Source organism: Gymnoscopelus braueri (genome assembly GCF_963280865.1).
Source record: "Gymnoscopelus braueri genome assembly, chromosome: 3".
Taxonomy (NCBI): Eukaryota; Metazoa; Chordata; class Actinopteri; order Myctophiformes; family Myctophidae; genus Gymnoscopelus; species Gymnoscopelus braueri.
Window position 1 is genome coordinate 2,066,305 of NC_137612.1, and position 18,802 is coordinate 2,085,106.

The following is an 18,802-nucleotide window of genomic DNA, read 5'->3' on the forward strand; positions in this document are numbered from 1 at the left end:
CTGCTCTGCCTCATGCTCTGCCTCTGTTCTGCAACACGTGACATCGGGAGCTTTGCCTCTTTGTTCACAAAGAACCAAATACATTGCGCCAAATAAGTTAAAGGAACATTTCACCCATTTTCAACCATGTCTTCATCTGCATATCCTCATCCGTCTCCTATCTGTGTCCGTAGCCCACCTCTGGGACACGAGTAGAAGGAAACGGTGCCATCTTATAATGAGCATTAAGGAGCTGTAAGTGATTATTTTTTGTTAAACAAAGTGTTAAAATAGTATATCTTGATAATCATCGCTATAGAGTGTTAGTTCAGTAACATGGGTCTCCCAGTCTTTCCAGCTCCTAGTAAACAGAAAATACATTTTCATGTCGGGATACCTCTCCCGACATGAAACATCTCTCTCTCCCCCTTTCCTGTCTAACTACTTCACTATCAATAAAGGCATAGAAAGCCCCCCCCCCAAATAAAACAATATTGTTTGTAATGTTCATAGCCTACACTTGTCCACCCAGGCCAGTTCTCTTTGACGTCAGTGCGTTCCTAATCTCTCAAGAACAGATTCTGCACTGCGTAGGAATCTGTCGGGGAGGTTCTTCATAACGTGTGCGCATTCAGATCAGGAAGCAGGCCGCGCTTTACCCAATCAAATGTAGTGGGCGGGATTCACATGTCCGTCGATCTTTCCCCCTCGAAACAAACCCAAACTAATTTAACAATAGCGTCCGCGGAGCAGACAAAACCACGGAAAGATATTCACATTTTAACTTACTCTTTCATCATAGAAACAAGTGGGCTTATAACCAAAACGATCCATGTTCTCTGGGAGAAGTGGTGTTAGTGTTCCGTGTAGAAATATTGTTAGTGGGAATGAAAACATAGTGGCACCCACCGGAAGTGAAAGCTGAAGGCAGACCTAAACCCCGGTTTCCTTGCGCACTGGTGTTACGTTTTCTTCCGCCCAGAGCCAACAGACATAGAACAAACAGAGGTCGCTGTTTTTCATTTTCAGTTGGATCTGGGTTCCCAGATTGGTGCATTCCATCAAACTTATGGCTCCCATTGGCCTCTCATTTGTGTCAATATTATGGCGCGTGACATGACATAGAACACATATCCTTCTCTTCTTTACACAGCCTTGCTTGGTGCATGTATGACCATAACTTTAGGCCAGGTAACGGCGGGGCTGAGGAGAGACGTGAGAACAGGTGTTTGGACCAGGGGTCAGTCGCACCACCTCACACTAAGCTCAAACTTATAGTCAGGGGATATTAGCAGAAAGATTTCCAATCTTGGAATACATTCCTTACCAAAAAAACTCTTCACCAATGTGTTTGTAAAGGTGTCTAGTAACACATCTCACAAAGACTGCAATTCAGTTTCCCTAGGAGAATTTTTGACAGCTGCTGAAAGTTGGGGTACCCACCATTTCCCTGCAGGGCAAAAAAAATCAATTTTTAATTCTGTCTTAAGTAGCATGTGAGGGGTCAAACTAGGGTGTTTTTATGATTCTGAATCCATTGCAAGCATTTGTTTTGCACCAAAACCACTCCTTGGGCTAAAAACGGCCATAGCCATCCTTGTCCAGGTATACTTTTTGTGTAAAAAGCCCATTGAGATTGGGCTGTTTTTATCCCAAGGAGTGGTTTTGGTGCAAAACAAATGCTTGCAATGGATTCAGAATCATAAAAACACCCTAGTTTGACCCCTCACATGCTACTTAAGACAGAATTAAAAATTGATTTTTTTTGCCCTGCATGGAAATGCAGGGAAATGGTGGGTACCCCAACTTTCAGCAGCTGTCAAAAATTCTCCTAGGGGGACTGAATTTCAGTCTTTGTGAGATGTGTTACTAGACACCTTTACAAACACATTGGTGAAGAGTTTTTTTGGTAAGGAATTTATTCCAAGATTGGAAATCTTTCTGCTAATATCCCCTGACTATTAGCCTAGTTATAGCTTAAACACATTCAATCCGGGAAAGTATCTGTCATTTTTTGATTTCTTTGGCTATTAAAAAATAGCAGATCTACAAGCTCATAGCGCGGCAACGAGTGCCGCGCTATGAGCTTGTAGATCTGCTATTTTTTGAAAAATCGTGAAAGTGAGTGCAAATCTTTGAATATATATGTAAAAAATATATATATATATATTTAAAGATTTGCACAAATTTTCACATAATAAACAAAAAATAGCAGATCTACAAGCTCATAACGCGGCACCGAGTGCCGCGCTATGAGCTTGTAGATCTGCTTTTTTTGAATAGCTAAAGAAATCTAAAAATGACACAGATACTTTCCTGGCTAAATGGGTTAAATGGCTTTTTTTAAAAGCCATTTAAGCTATAACTAGGCTAAGTTTGAACTTAGTGTGAGGCGGTGCAAATGGCCCCAGTGGTGTGGAGGTGTGGGGCAGTCAGTCAGCTGATGAGGAAAGTAGAGAAAGTCTGAGGACATCTAGTGGATCAGGGATGGAACAGCAAAGGCCAGCTCAGGGAAAGTCAAAGGAAAGGACATGGCTGAAGGAGCCATGTCCTTTATTATTAATGATCAGTAACATTCTGACATTAACACTGTCAGAATATTGGGGGCACGGTGGCACAGTCGGTAGTGCTGTCGCCTCACAGCTAGAAGGTCCTGGGTTCGATTCCCGCAGGGGACGCTGTGGGCGCTGGGGGTGTGTTCTCTCCTCCGTGTCATCAGTGCCCATACCCTAGGTGGGGTTGGCGAAAGGGCCTTTCTGTGTGGAGTTTGCATGTTCTCCCCGTGTCTCCTAGGGTAGGGGGTAGGTACCCTCACAAAAACATGCAGTAATCCTGGTCACTATACTGCCTCCCCCTGGCCAGCCGGGGCGCCTGATGGAGGGGAAGGGAACTGGTTGGAATAACGTGTTCCTTCCACACGCTACGTCCAACCAGGGAAACTCTCCCCTGTCAGGTGATAAGAAGGTCAGTTGGCTCTCATGCATTGAAGGAGGCATGAGCTCGGCCCTGGCCTCCCTAGGTTGGCAGAGGGAAGGTAGTGCCCAGGATTACATAGACAATTGGCACTGGGTGTAAAAAATAGGGTTACAAAATCGCTGGATAAAAATTTAAGAGTTAATACTGTCAGAATGGAATGGAAGCAGTGGTGGAAAAAGCACTCAAATTCTTTACTTAAGTAAAAGTATCAATACTACAATGTAGACATACTCAGTTACAAGTAAAAGTCCGGAATTAAAAATTCACTTGAGTAAAAGTACACAAGTATTGGTATCAAAATGTACTTAAAGTAACAAAAGTAGAAAGTACTCATTATGCAGAATGTCCCATTTCACAAGTTTTCAAATGTATAAAATGTATAACTAGAAAAAGTGCTCCTCGGAGCACAGGTCTCCGCCAGGTCAGGTAGGTTATTGTGGCCTCCTGGTGGCGCTATAATAGGCCAGTGTGAAAAGGGTGACATTTGCTCCTCAACATAGTGTGAATGTGCGTGCAGTTTGACCGCAATCGGACGCTGCGTTCATGATTTGCGGCATTTTGTTCAAAACAAGCCACAACTGCAAACTTTAGATGTCAATCTTAGTCAATCAGTAATGGAATATGAAAAATCAAACGCACCCGTCTTGATCACATGACTATAGAGATCATGTGTACCGATTTGCGTGAAATTTGGATAAAATCGGAAGGAGTAATATAAAAAAAAATGTTTTACATAAGTCCGCCTCCTGGTGGCGCTATAAAAGGCAGATGTGAAAAATGCAGGGCAAAGGTTGACCTTGACCTCTAGGGAGTGCGCTTACAAAGTTTTACACAGATCGGTGCAGTTATAGGTAAAAACACGAATCGGCCTGTTATAGCGCCACCATGAGGCTGATTTGAAAAATTTCAAGTGGCATTTCTTCCTCGGCATAGTGGAAATATGCGTGCAAAATTTCAAGGAAATTGCATGCTGTGTTTATGATTTGAGGCATTTTGTTCAAAACTGAGCATTCCTACAAACTTTGGAAGACATTTTTAGCCAATCAGGATGGAATATGAAAAATCTGAAAGACCCGTTTCGTTTAATGACTATAGAGATAATGTGTACCGATTTGCGGGATTTTTGGACAAAATCTGTAGGAGTACTGTCAAACAATATGTTTTGCACAAATCGGCCTCCTGGTGGCGCTAAAAAAGGAAAAATTTGGGGCAGAGGTTCTGCTGTGGCATCCAGGGAGTTTGTGTCCACAGTTTCACTGCGAGCAAGCCAACGGTGCCAGAGATTAGCTGTCCACAGACAGAATGACGGACAGACACACGGACGGACGGACAGGGGGCAAAACATACTCTCTCGCCATGCCTTTCGGCCTGGCGGAGACAAAAATCTTTTGAAAATAGCAGATCTACAAGCTCACAATGTGTCGCATCTCGACACATTGTGAGCTTGTAGATCAGCTATTTTCAAATGGCCGAAATGTAAATAGGGCTGAAGTGGTTAATGTATGTTTCGTAATAATAATCAAAATCTACAAAGTAACTAGTAACTAAAGTTTTCAACTCCGGTAAAGTTAAAGTACCTCAAAATTGTACTTAAGCACAGTACTTGAGTAAATGTACTTAGTTACTTTCCACTACTGTTAATGATCAGTAAAATTCTGCCATTAACGGCTCCAGGAAGGTGGTTGCATCACCACCACTATTCAACTGGCTTGTTTTTTTACATTGTCATTAACTTCCGTATCGCACACGTTTTCACTCACCCTCATTATCAATATAATATCTGTTTCTTTTGCTGATTGTACAGCTTTACTATTTGCATTATAATTAATTGTCACTGAATTCTATATTTGTGCTGGGGGGGGGGGGGGCTATTTTGCAATATCCATGTCATTACTTTGTGATAAACGAATATAAGCCCCCTCATTATACCCACTTCCCTCTGTAGCCACTACTAGCCAGCATAGAGCATAGGCTGCTGTATTTAGAGACCACAGCAAAACCCCGGATCTCAAATTTCATTTGAGATTGATTCTCGTAAAAGGGGGGGAAGGGGGGGAGCACACACTTAGACACTGAAAGATATTGATTGACGTAAGTTCAAAGCTCAAGATATGACTATTTTCAGATCAGTGCATACTGTAGTAGTGCCTACAAATATATCTGAGTAAATCAATCTGGATGTTCCTTTGCACATGAAGAAAGAGAATCCATCTTGTAAAGCCAAGCTTCCTGTGGAACCACTATCTGAGTAGTTGAATTCAAGTAACGTTTGATCTCAACGTGTTTTTCTATCTCCTCGGTAATTGACATCATGAATGCATGTGTGTATATTTGTGAAAAAACATAATTGAAATATTATAATTCATCAATCTAAATTCAACCTGAAAAATTGCTTCATACACGTAAACACCAACCCTCCATACTTTTGATTGGCTGTGAAAGATAATAATTCCCCAACATAATAACAATTGAAAAATCCCTGATTTAGGCATTAAAACAATAATACATGCATGATAAGATTAAAGATAAACTAGTATTTCCTATTTGAGTGTAGCCTGTGTGCTATGTGGTAGTGGTTCTCAACCTTTTCAGCCCGTGACCCCCCAAAAATGATAATATTTGAACTGGGGACCCCCGCACCCTGACAAGCACTTGAATGTAGGCATTCAATGTTGTTTGACTCGGTTCCATAGATAAATATTGTGAAAATAGCAGATCTACAAGCTCACAACGCCTCACAACGTAGATCGGCTAATTTCAATTTGTTTGCCTCTTTCTTACCATAAATTATTTGTCAATTTGGCAAATGTTGGACCAGTTTTTATAGTATAGTTTGTTGATTATATTTGATGCAGTAATGGTCCTTTTTCTTTTCTTTAATTTTTTTCTTTTTGTATTAAAAAAGTCTAAAAAGTCCTTAAATTGTCACTTCACTGTCAACTGGGGACCCCGCTGGGGGTACCGACCCACAGGTTGAGAACCACTGCTGTAATAAATCGTATTGGTCTACATTAAAAGGGAATGGGATGAGCGCCTGCATTGGGGAGAGCCTGCAGGTTGACATTGGGATTCCCTGTGGCTTGACATGGAATTATAGAGTCCAAATAAAATGACAAAATGAGGGTTCGCTGGTGGTGACTCATGCTTCCCTATAAGACCCATAAAGCTGTCCCTTTCTCAGTGGGTGCCAGTGTTTGTCTCCAAGGCTCTGCCACAGCCCATCATCGCATATCATTATTTTTCTGTCTTATGTCTCTCTTTCACAGTGGTGGAAAAAAATTTTTTTTTACTTAAGTAAAAGTATCAATACTGCAATGTAGAAATACAAGTCAAAGTCCGGATTTATAGTTTTTTTAATACATTTTTAAATGTATAAAATGTATACAAATCTTTTGAAAATAGCAGATCTACAAGCTCACAATGTGTCGCATCGCGACGCATTGTGAGTTTGTAGATCGGCTATTTTCAAATGGCCAAAATGTATATACACTAGGGCTGAAGTGGTTAATGTATGTTTTGTAATAATAATACAAATGTACAATGTAACTAGTTACTAAAGTTTTCTAACAATTGTAGTGGAGTAAGAAGTACAATTATAAAAAAATGTAATTACTCCAGTAAAGTAAAAGTACCCCAAAAAATTACTTAAGTACGGTACTTGAGTAACTGTACTCAGTTACTTTACACCACTGCTCTTTCATCTTGACACATTGTATCCCTCCATCTAAACAATTACTTTTGCTTCTGTTTTTCTGCAGATCAGACGTTGAAGCGCTCCCACCTCTCCGGGCGAGGCAATAAAAGCACTCATGTGTGATTGGGAGAACCGGAGCATCGGTCTCATTACAGCGCGCCCCTGGTAAAGGAAAGGACCCTCTGGTGGTTTTACACCTCTCTACCCACACGTGCAGGACATGTACGGCAGTGCCAGAGCAGTAGGCCACATAGAGAGCAGCCCCGCACGGTCCCCGCGCCTGCCCAGGTCCCCCAGGCTGGGCCACCGGAGGGCCAACAGCGGGGGTGGGGGTAGTGCGGGGGGCGGCGGCGGCAAAACGCTCTCCATGGAGAACATCCAGTCCCTCAACGCCGCCTACGCCACGTCCGGGCCCATGTACCTCAGCGACCACGAAGGCCTGGGCTCCACCGCCACCTACCCCAAGGGCACCATGACCCTCGGGCGCGCCACCAGCAGGGCCATGTACGGCGGCCGCGTCACCGCCATGGGCAGCAGCCCCAACATGGCCTCGGTGGGGCTGCACCAGGCCGACCTCCTCTCCTACAGCGACCTGGGCTCCCTCTCCATGCTGCACCACCACCACCACCACCAGGGGGTGCCCTCCGCCCTGCTGAGGCAGGCCATGAGGAGCAGCGGCGGGGAGATCCTGGAGATGCAGGCCCAGCTCCGGGACACGCAGAGGGAGAACGAGCTGCTGCGCCGGGAGCTGGACCTGAAGGACAGCAAGCTGGGCTCCTCCACCAACAGCATCAAGAGCTTCTGGAGCCCCGAGCTGAAGAAGGAGCGCATCATGCGCAAGGAGGAGGCGGCGCGCACCTCCATCCTGAAAGAGCAGATGAGAGTCACCCATGAGGAGAGTCAGGTAAGGCTGCCCATCCTCCTCCACACCCTCGCATTCACGGGTTCATTTGAACGCCGGAGTTTGATTTGTTCTCAATCCATTGTCTTTGCTTTGGTCACTGCCTTCCAGCGTCAGTCTCTCTCTCTCTGTTCTTCACTGTGCTTTGTGCTCGTCTCATCACTCTTGTTTCTCCAAAGGCTCACTTTGTCAATCTCTGAGTACTCTTGCTCTTATCACGCTAAGTTACCTCAATCAATGCATCGCTGAACCTCTCTGGAAAGAGTTGTGTGTTTACAGAAAGATAATTAACTGGTTGTAAATTAATTCAGTCTGGCTCTGTAGTTTCTGATAATACTGTATGCGAGAAAGCTAACTGGGTGAATCCATGACTGGCATGGTCTTGTCTTGTCCATTGTACTTCAAGAACCTGCCTAACAGGTGAATTATAACAGCATTGGTTCATTGTGAGCATATGCTTCACATGCTGTATTGTGTGTGTGTGTGTGTGTGTGTGTGTGTGTGTGTGTGTGTGTGTGTGTGTGTGTGTGTGTGTGTGTGTGTGTGTGTGTGTGTGTGTGTGTGTGTGTGTGTGTGTGTGTGTGTGTGTGTGTGTGTGTGTGTGTGTGTGTGCGTGCGTGCGTGCGTGCGTGCGTGCGTGCGTGCGTGCGTGCGTGCGTGCGTGCGTGCGTGCGTGCGTGCGTGCGTGCGTGCGTGCGTGCGTGGCGCGTGCGTGCGTGAGCACACTTTTTTGGTCTAGGATTTCTTCTTATTATTTTTTCCTCTCCTTTCCATTTGGCCCACCTGGCACCCATTGGCGGCCCCCACTCTGAGAACGTGTGCTCTGTTCAGCCGAATAGATCTACAAATCTGTTGTTATCCTGTAGCAATGACACACCTGTTGGATATAAAGTAGATTGTTTTGTGCAGCGTTGCAGCTGCAGACAAATAGAACGCACGGTACAATAAATGAATGGTATAATGAGGAAGGTGTCACATATTACTGGACTGGGCTCTGATGTGAGTTTTGAGGCCAGGCGAGCCGTGATGCAGCAAATTGCAAAACGCCTCAAGCTAATTTCAGTGGCTGAAAAGTGCCAGCTGGTTGTGGCGTGTTCGCCTCAGCTCTGTCTGAAGGCCTGATTTATGTGTCGGCTAACAAAGTGTCGTGCGACGTGTCGATCGAGAAATGTATGTTTTTTGGTATGTTTTTTTTTCTGTTTTAAATACGTTCTTTTTGGTTGACGATTTGTCGCGGAGCATAAATCAGTCTATACTTGAGTGATGGCCACCGAACATCCTCAGCAGCAGGCTAGCTATTCATTACTCTCAGCGGCAGACACTGTCACTCCACCTCTCAAGGTTACAGCAGGATACTATTAGGCTGATGTCTGACTCCCACCGTGTGTGTGTGTGTGTGTGTGTGTGTGCGTGCGTGCGTGCGTGCACACACTTGTGGACACGTGCCGACGTGCCTTCGATACATTTAAACTGAGTTCTTCAGTTCAGTAGAGGTAACGCAATCTGCAGTCAGTGCACTATAGCTGGTCTTTGGAGAAATGACCTATAACTATACTACTAGGACGCCCAGCATTCTGCTTCACAAGTGGATGCCCTCCAGCTCTGGAGATCCCTAGAGGGCTACATCAGGGACCTCACATTTCTCTCACATCTGAAATCTAGCGTGGCAGCCTATAGAGCAGTGGTTCTCAACCTGTGGGTCGGGACCCCCCATGATTTAAAGGGGGTCCCCACATGATTTAAAGGGGGTCCCCACATGATTTAAAGGGGGTCCCCAGATGACAGTGAAGTGACAATTTAAGTAACCTTTTTAATACCTAAAGAAAAAGAAAAGAAAGCAAAGAAAAACACCATTACTGCATCAAAAGTAATCAAACTGTACTGAAATAAAAAGAAAAACTTGGCCAAATTGTCAAATAATAATGGCTACAAATAAAGCTTTGAACACACAGTTATAACATAGTTGAAAGTATCATCACGTTACCTCATTACATACAGTACAGTCCTGAACTTATGCGAGCTTGTTTGCCATTAACCCATTAAAACCAGTAAAGCGTCTGTGTGTCATTTTAGCCCGTGCTGTGAGCTTGTAGATCTGCTAATTTTTTAATATTCTTTGAAAAATCTTGAAAGTGTGAGTACTGATTTAGAAGGCATTTGTCTTAATGGGTTAACAACATCAGTGAAATAATCCTTCCACTATGAATCTCAGTACTAGTGTAGCCACGCACGTAGCACAGTGTTGGAGTATTCCCAGTTAAACGTGTCAGTTGGAGCAACGTGACCACGTTGCTCCCACGCATGAAGAGAAGCTTGAACACACGGGTTATGATGACTAAGATGACACACATACACAAACACGCACACGCACACGCACACGCGCACGCGCACGCGCACGCGCACGCGCACGCGCACACACACACACACACACACACACACACACAGGCATTTACAGCGATCGATGCTTAAAAAGAGTGTTGAACATATAGCATCTTTCGTCCACCACACATACTGTAGGTCCTACAGTATAGTTTGGTACCCTCCCCCCATGGTATTGAAAAGACAGTCCTGGCCCTGACCGCTACGCCAGCGGTCCGGGCCAGGCTACAATGTAGCCTGACAGCGCATCTCGGGTTCGAGTCCCGGTCCCGACACGCAGCCTTTGCTGCGTGTCACTCCCCATCTCTCTCTCTCCCCATTTCCTCTCCGCCTACTATCAATTATAAAGGCATAAAAAAAGCGCCCAAAAATAGATCTTAAAAAAGAAAAAGACAGTCCTTCCCCTAGCCGGGGCCATATATAGTAGTGTTCAGCACATCTGTCTTTTCACTGCATGGTGACATGCAACAACCCAGAGCTCAAAGTTGTTGTTTTTTCGCGTGGCTTCAGCAGAAAACCATGTCACGTCTCAAGAAGCTGTATCTGTGCATAAACAGAAGTGTGATATGGGAGGCTTAGCCTCCATTTTGGGGATTGGGTTGATGAGTGCTGACTGGCTGGCTGAGCAGCAGGCCTCCTGAATCAGTCAGATATGGTAGGCTACACTCCTCTCTCCAATGGACTCACTTCGGCTTCAGCAACACAGCCGTTTCTATACCAATCAAGTCCAAATGATTTAGAACAGCTTGTAGCATTGTTGTAGGGATGGGCAATATGTTTATATTTTAACGATATCGGGATATGAGACGCGTCTATGATATTGGATATCGTAATATTGCGATGAGGCATAAGTGGTTTTAATGACTTAAGCCTTGTTTTATACATAATTTTTTCTTTCCAAAACCTTCAAAAACGTCATAAATTATTACAAGTATTTTTATTATCATTACAATATAGGTACAATATCGATATCACATTATTTTGTCAAAAATATCGTGATATTTGTTTTGTCCATGTTGCCTAGCCCTACATTGTTGTACTAAATGGTCACGTCTTAGTGTGTAAACCATCTCTCTATTCTCAAGAAGAAGCAGCTGTCTTGTGCTGTAGACTGTTTTATACCATGTATAACCACTTAGTGTGATGGACAAGGATGCTAAGCGGCTGAACAAACTGGTGAAGAAGGCGGGCTCAGTATTGGGAGAGAGGCCGGACTCACTGGAGGCTGTTGTGGAGAGATGTATACACAAGAAGAGCAGGGCCATAATGGACAATGTGGGTCATCCTCTCCACAACATCCTGGCAGGTCAAAAAAGCGGTCGTAAGGACCTGTTCCGTTCATTGCCCTGCAAGAACGATCGTTTTAAGAACACTTTTGTTCCAACAGCAATCAGGCTCTTCAACTCCATGACCAGCCGCTAGGCCTATGAACTGGACTAATGGTCTTAGTTTTTAGTTATTTATGGGTCTATGTGCAATGACAATGACAAAGGATGATTTTTATTCCCAGTGACACCTTTTAAATGCTTTTTTTTAATGCTTATTTCATAATATATCTTTTATATTTGTCTTCTCTCAGTTTTAACCTGTGCCCCCCCCCCTTTTTTGTGATGTGTTTTTAACTAACCTTGCCTGTATGAGCTATGGGATATCTGAATTTCCCCTCGGGGATCAATAAAGTATCTATCTATCTATCTATCTTAAGACTGAGACCGACATAAGAGGAAAATAGATGATATACAGTACAAGCTCACACCGAAAAATTATAATATTTAGACAGATTACCTCACAGTATTACAAGTTCCCTATTGTAAAACATCTCTATCTAGAGATGGTGTAAGGGTAACAATGCATTTCTCAGGTGTAATTTTTCACAGTATAAATTATTTATGACGTTATGCTTGCGCTAATAGAGGCTTAAGGCACCTGAGGCAAAGTGCAAAGATCTTCTGTGAGACAGATGTGATGATTGGCCTAAAATGACTCTATAATTAATGAGGCAATTTGTTCTTCAGTCAGCCTCTCAACTAGCCCAATGGGTAGGAGCAAACCTTCCCACTGGAACCGTGCTTGCATTCAGGACTCATGCATCCCACGAATCAAGATGCAAATGAGCAGTTACAGTAACTAGACACATCTGCCTTTTATTAGCTGACACACTTCGTTAACTCTGGCGGGAGGGATGTATATATATCATTCACAGCATCACAAACCCACGGACAAGGCTAAAAGATAGACATGGAATCCTGCCATTGTACAGAACACACCAAATGGACCCCTCGGCACACTCTCTGCGTTACATAACGATAAATGAGCACAGGATTTGAACTGTGTACCCATGAAAGCCCCATGCTGTTGCTGTACACGTTACAGTGAACGTTATTCGGCTTCTACTTAATCAAGCTGAATAGTCAGCCAAGCTCTTCTTACAATCAATATTTACCAACACAGAGAACAGTGAATAACTGATATCATGAATAGCTGTAACTCCATCTGGCTGTGTACAGAATACCGTACAGGCCTACTGAAGGTACACGTTTATGAAACACAGCTCTAGGCCAGCGGTTCTCAACCTTTTCAGGCCGGGACGGATAAATATTGGGAAAATAGCAGCTCACAATGCCTCGCGTTGCAAGGCCTTGTGAGCTTGTAGATCGGCTATTTTCAAAATATATATATATATATATATATATATATATATATATATATATATATATATATGTATATGTATATATATATATATATATATATATATATATATATATATATATATGTATATGTATATATATATATATAGTATGCCCCGCCCCGTTGGACACAGGAAGTATCATGTGGTCAGTCAATGTGCTCAACGGAGCCCAGAAGCTGGCTTCTCGTTGAAAGCCAAGTTCAATCTCGGCAGATAAAAAATAATGGCTCCTGCTTTCATAGCGGAAACAACAAGTGAGATGATGAGATGAAGAAGGAGAGAGAGGCATGAGGGTAGAAAGAGCTGCAACAGACAGAAAGCATAATAATAATAATGTGATAATGTGGCACGTTTGAGATTTGCGTGAAAAGGTTGAAGAACAAATGCATTGCAGACAATCAGGACATCTTGTTAGCCCAGACGTGTCTCCCTCACACATCACATCCAGGGCTTTAGATTAGATTAGAGCGGGTGAGTGTGCAAGAAAAGCCTGCAGAGAAAGAAACAGAATGAACAGAATGAAATGTGGAGAGAGAGAAGAGAAGAGAGAATGTCAGGGAAAGTCAATGAAGACCCTGTCAACTGTGCCATTACCTTTATTTATTATTTTTTTTTTTTTACTTAAGTAAAAGTATCAATGCTGTAATGTAGAAATGCTCTGTTACAAGTAAAAGTCCGGAATACAATATGTACTTTGAGTAAAAGTACAAAAGTATTGGTATCAAATTGTACTTAAAGAACCAAAAGTAGAAAGTACTCATTATATAATGAATGTCCCATTTCACAAAGTTTTCAAATGTATAAAATGCATAAAAATCTTTTGAAAGTAGCAGATCTACAAGCTCACAATGCGTCGCATCGCGACGAATTGTGAGCTTGTAGATCGGCTATTTTCAAATGGCCGAAATGTATTTAGGGCTGAAGTGGTTTTGTAATAATAATCAAAATCTACAAAGCAACTAGTAACTAAAGTTTTCAAATAATTGTAGTGGAGTAAAAGTACAATATTTGCCTCTGAGATGTAGTGGAGTAGAAGTAAAAGTACAGTACTTGACTACATGTACTTAGTTACTTTACACCACTGCCTGTCTCCCTTCAGTCATATGTGGCTGAGGTGTGCAGCAGAGAGAGAGAGAGAGAGAGAGAGAGAGAGAGAGAGAGAGAGAGAGAGAGAGAGAGAGAGAGAGAGAGAGAGAGAGAGAGAGAGAGAGAGAGAGAGAGAGAGAGAGAGAGAGAGAGAGAGAGAGAGAGAGAGAGAGAGAGAGAGAGAGAGAGAGAGAGAGAGAGAGAGAGAGAGAGAGAGAGAGAGAGAGAGAGAGAGAGAGAGAGAGAGAGAGAGAGAGAGAGAGAGAGAGAGAGCTCATTGATCCCGCTGCCCTTCCTTCCGGTCGTATATAGCTCCTATAGTCTGTCTAAGGTTTAACAAGCCGTAGTGGATCTGTGTGGTTGAGCGAGGCTCCCCAGGGGGTCTGGAGGGACTGAAGTGACTCACCACGGCCACGGTGGGGTCAGTCAGTTTGGGGGAACACCACAGTAACACCCCGTCATGATGACGCTCAAATACACAGTTTTAGTTTCCTTTCTTTTTTTCTTCTAAATTTAGAGTAGCCCTTTTTTTTTTTACCCCTTTTCCTCCCAATTTAGTCGTTATGCCAATTAAGTCCCCCCCCCCCCCCCCCACACAACATTACTGTGTTGTCACTGCTGTCCAACCCTACTGACTCACCTACCAGTGAGGAGCCCCCACCAGGAGGACGTAGAGCCTTCGTCCTACTCCTCCCACCCAACACTCCCCGCTGACAGGTGCCCCCCCCCCCCCCAGCCCGTAGGAGTATGTGCAATGACCAGTATCACCCTCCTCCTCCTCCTCCTCCTCCTCCTCCTCCTCCTCCTCCTCGTCCTCCTCGTCCTCCTCCTCTCCTCCTCCTCCTCCTCCTCCTCCTCCTCCTCCTCCTCCTCCTCCTCCTCCTCCTCCTCCTCCTCCTCCTCCTCCTCCTCCTCCTCCTCCTCCTCATCCTCCCCGCCCGGCTTCCCTCCCTGAACACGGGCCAATTGTGTTGTGGTGTAAACGCTCGAGAAAGCCGGTTGCACCGCGGTGGATTCAAACCCACAACCTGGGCAGTGACTTTACCACTGCGCCACCCGAGCGCCTCCAATTGTGTTTCATTTTCAATAGGCTTTGTAATTAGTAACTAGACGCGTCGCAATGCTGGGAAATTGCAAAGTGTGGTTTGCGCCGACGCCGGTCGCCGGTCGCGGCCGCCGGGACTCGAGGAATACGCCTGGAGGAATACCGTCGGAGGCCGCGCGACGTGCGATTCGGATTCGGTGCCGATCGGATCCCGCTTTCGTGACACGTGACGTTTTGATTTGAGGAAATAGAGATGAGATCACTTGCTTTTCTTTTTGAGAGAACTGATCCCCCAAAAATCATGTTTTTGCATCAAACGGTTACATTTTGCGCATTTGTGGCGCCTCCTATGGATCAAAGTAGAAATGCTTTTGGTGATTCGTTGAGTAAACCACCCTTGACATGTGATTTAAATTTGGGATTGACTGGATGTTTCGTTCCTGATTTTTGGCATTTTTTGTAAAACGGGCCCCTAACACTAACTTTTGAAGGCAATTACGGTATTGACGGTATTGACTATCAAAATTCTGCTTGGATATGTTTATTGCATGGGTCCAGAGATCATGTGTACCGATTTTTGTGAGATTTGGACAAAATCTGTAGGAAAAGGTGCAAAAACTGTGTTTTGAAGAAAATTCAAAATGGCAGAAAATCTATCTAGACGCAAATGGGCGTGGCCTATATACGGAGTTACATCATGACCCAAGGAATCTAGATCTAGGGAAAAAAAGATTTTTATTCTACGACCTACGGTTCAAGAGTTAGAGGCCAAAACGTAAAGTGGGCTGTTATAGCGCCACCATGAGGCAGACTGGTGTAATTATCTTTTTAATAATTTCGCACTAAATTATAAACCTCCCCTCCAAGTCTTGTAACTCTAGCCCTTACGGTTTCTGAGAAAAAAATACTTGAATTTGAGTTTTTTTATTTTCCCATTAAAGTGGATGGGGAAATTAAATGCACTAATAAATCAATATCAATTAAACTATGTAACCAATGTCTTAGCAAAGTACAAGCCATCGATTCCCCGGTGAAGCCGGTCAATTTGACATATAAAAATAAACTGTGGGAGAAATAGCGAGCCAAAATAAAGTTTATCTAGAATAAAGAATAAAGATCATCTATTACTATAGAGTTACTGGTTGCCCTATTCGGGCAACCAGACTAATAATACATTTTTTGTATCTATTTAGATACCTGGACCTAAGCTACTTTTTACTTGACGGATTTCTTTCTTGTCACAGTGTCAAAGGACAGCAGCTGTGTGGGTGTAAACTAAAGCATTCATCATTGGTTGTTGCGAAATTGAAATAGAGAATGAAGTAACAGATAATGAAGGACAGACACTGACTGATGTTTCTCTCACATATCTTCATATTGACGTGCATGTGTTAATGGTCTGTATTGGTCTTCCACTAATATATTGCATGGGGGTGCATAGTCCATCAATAATGGAACCAAAATAAGAGAATATAATAAAATATCAACACAATATACTATCTTGACTTGTAATACTCCTGTGTGTGTGTGTGTGTGTGTGTGTGTGTGTGTGTGTGTGTGTGTGTGTGTGTGTGTGTGTGTGTGTGTGTGTGTGTGTGTGTGTGTGTGTGTGTGTGTGTGTGTGTGTGTGTGTGTGTGTGTGTGTGTGTGTGTGTGTGTGAGAGAGAGAGAGATTCATAGCTAATATTTCTCTGTTATGAAGCCTAGGTCTGTCACTGACAGTCCCTGTAAGTTAGCCGCTGGTTCATTTGTCCAGAGATGTTGACAGGTCTGCAGCATTGTCAAATATCATTCTTTACACATACCAAATTAATCCAATATCTTCGTCTTCTATGTAGGTCAGTCCCTTTGCATGATCAGAACCCCATTTGCCCTAAAACGATTCAGATACATTTGCCTGAGTCAGAACTATGTGCAAAATTGTGTGATGATAAATGCACTACTACTATTCATTACAATAAGTTAGCATTTGAACATGCAAATTCTGTCTCTGCACATTAATGTGTTATGCTGATTAATTCATGTGAACTACAGTATATTCTCTTATATTTGAACAATGGCATTTTTGCACAGCATATTGTATGTATGTATGTTTACTTTTATATTGCAGTGAGGTAACTTCTGTTACATGGTATCAGTTATTTGGTCTCGAAGGATAAATTCCAGTGCAGTAAAATATGAGAAACTTGTAAAAGTAGTGTGGCAGCCAGGCAGATATCATACTCAAATGTTGAAACACCATGTGCTATTTAATGTTATTGTCTGTGTGTGCTATTCCTCCCATATCTCTGTGTTCTCTCAAGATTCTCCAGAGAGTCATTCAGTATTGATTTTCACCAACGCCTGATCTTCTGCACTTACCCCGGCCGCAGACTCAAGTTACATTTTAGTCTACCCCTGTATTTAGGGGTGTAACAGTTAATATAACTAATTGGTGTAATTGATTATAAAAAAAATTATACACTTTCATAAAATAATCAATTTTGAAAAGCAAAATCGATACATTTTATTTTTTTAATAAATACCACAAAATAGAAAGCGCGTTGCAACGCGATATGTGAGCTCGTACAGTAGGTAGGCTATTTCCGCGCAACACCATTGTATGACAAAATATTAAATAGGGATGAAGTGGTTCATCGATTTGGTCAATTATTTAATCAATTTGAAGATATCTATTTTTTTTTAAACACGCCTCTCAATTATTCGATTAATAGACAAAGCAATGAATATAATAATTGAATAAATAATAAATAAAAATAATGGATGGTTTGAAGCCCTACCTGTATCAACTCTCCTCAGGCCAAGTGCAGGTGAATAAATGCTGTGCTTTGCTGGGTTGGTTGTGGGTGTAATAGTATATTGTCAGCCATCATCACATACAACACAGAGTTTAGAAATGCAGCAAGCAGCAGGGTGGTCTGAGTCAGCGCTTTAGAACTGTCTATGTGTTCCATTTAAAGACAGTGACACACACATGCTGCACACGCACGCCCGCCCGCCCACACACACACGCCCGCCCACACACGCACGCACGCACGCACGCACACGCACACGCTGAGAAAATACATGACATTTTTAATAAGCATTTTCCCACACTTACAGTAAGTAAACTATTGATATTGTGTAAATCTAAGTTCACTATTGAGTCACAGAACTACGGAGTGACATCAGCACTGAATAATATTCAAATCTGAATTTTGAGTGCAGACCTATTTCTTATATAATGAGGTCTGCATTAAAAATTCGGACTACTTCTTTATTCCATATTTTATACAGCTAGGTAGGAGGAGTACGAATGACTCCCCCCTAGCCATATGAATTATGGAATAAAGAAGAAAGAATTTTGAGTGCAGACATATTTTCTTATAAATCTTAACCACATTTAATTTAATCCATTTTGTAGAGTCACATATAATACAAATAACTTAACTTTAGTTACTAGTTACTTTTTAGATTTAGATTTGTATTACTAGACATACATTAACCACTTAAGCTCTCTATATAGTTCGGCTATTTGAAAATAGCCGATCTACAAGCGTCGCATCGCGTCGGGTTGTGAGCTTGCAGATCTGCTATTTTCAAAAGATTATGATTCTGCATAATGAGTACTTTTACTTATGGTACTTGAAGTATATTTTGATGCCAATACTTCTGTACTTTTACTGAAGTAAATTTTGAATACTGGACTTTTACTTGTAACAGAGTATTTTATTCATGATGGTATTGATACTTTTACTTAAGTAAAAACATTGAGTACTTTTTCCACCACTGGCTGTATGTGGGAGATGTGACGTACAGTATGTGACGTGTCAAGCAGCTGATCAATTGGCGACTACTTAAGCTCACCTGATTCATTGCACTTTCTCCTGTTGTCAATCAGTGCTGCCACTGATGTTGCAACTGATGTTTGCTCCCACCACCACCACCACCACCCCAGCACCACCAGTGGGCTCTGCTTTCCCTGGGGGTTTGTTATAGATGTATATATATCTCCCTGCTCTTAAATGGTTGTCTGCTAATGTGCTGAGTGTATACTGTAGCAGAGCCTGAACG

General features: G+C 42.8%; 1 protein-coding gene across 1 annotated transcript in view; it reads left to right on the forward strand.

Moving 5' to 3' along the window:
- Positions 1-6,869: 6,869 nt before the first annotated feature.
- LOC308082814 (ERC protein 2-like) overlaps positions 6,870-18,802 on the forward strand; it is a gene marked incomplete at its 5' end in the record, with an annotated part of 64,600 nt that continues 52,667 nt past the window's right edge. Inside the window, 1 exon segment of the mRNA XM_080424835.1 lies at positions 6,870-7,553. Within this exon segment, the coding sequence (XP_080280961.1) occupies positions 6,870-7,553 (684 nt within the window).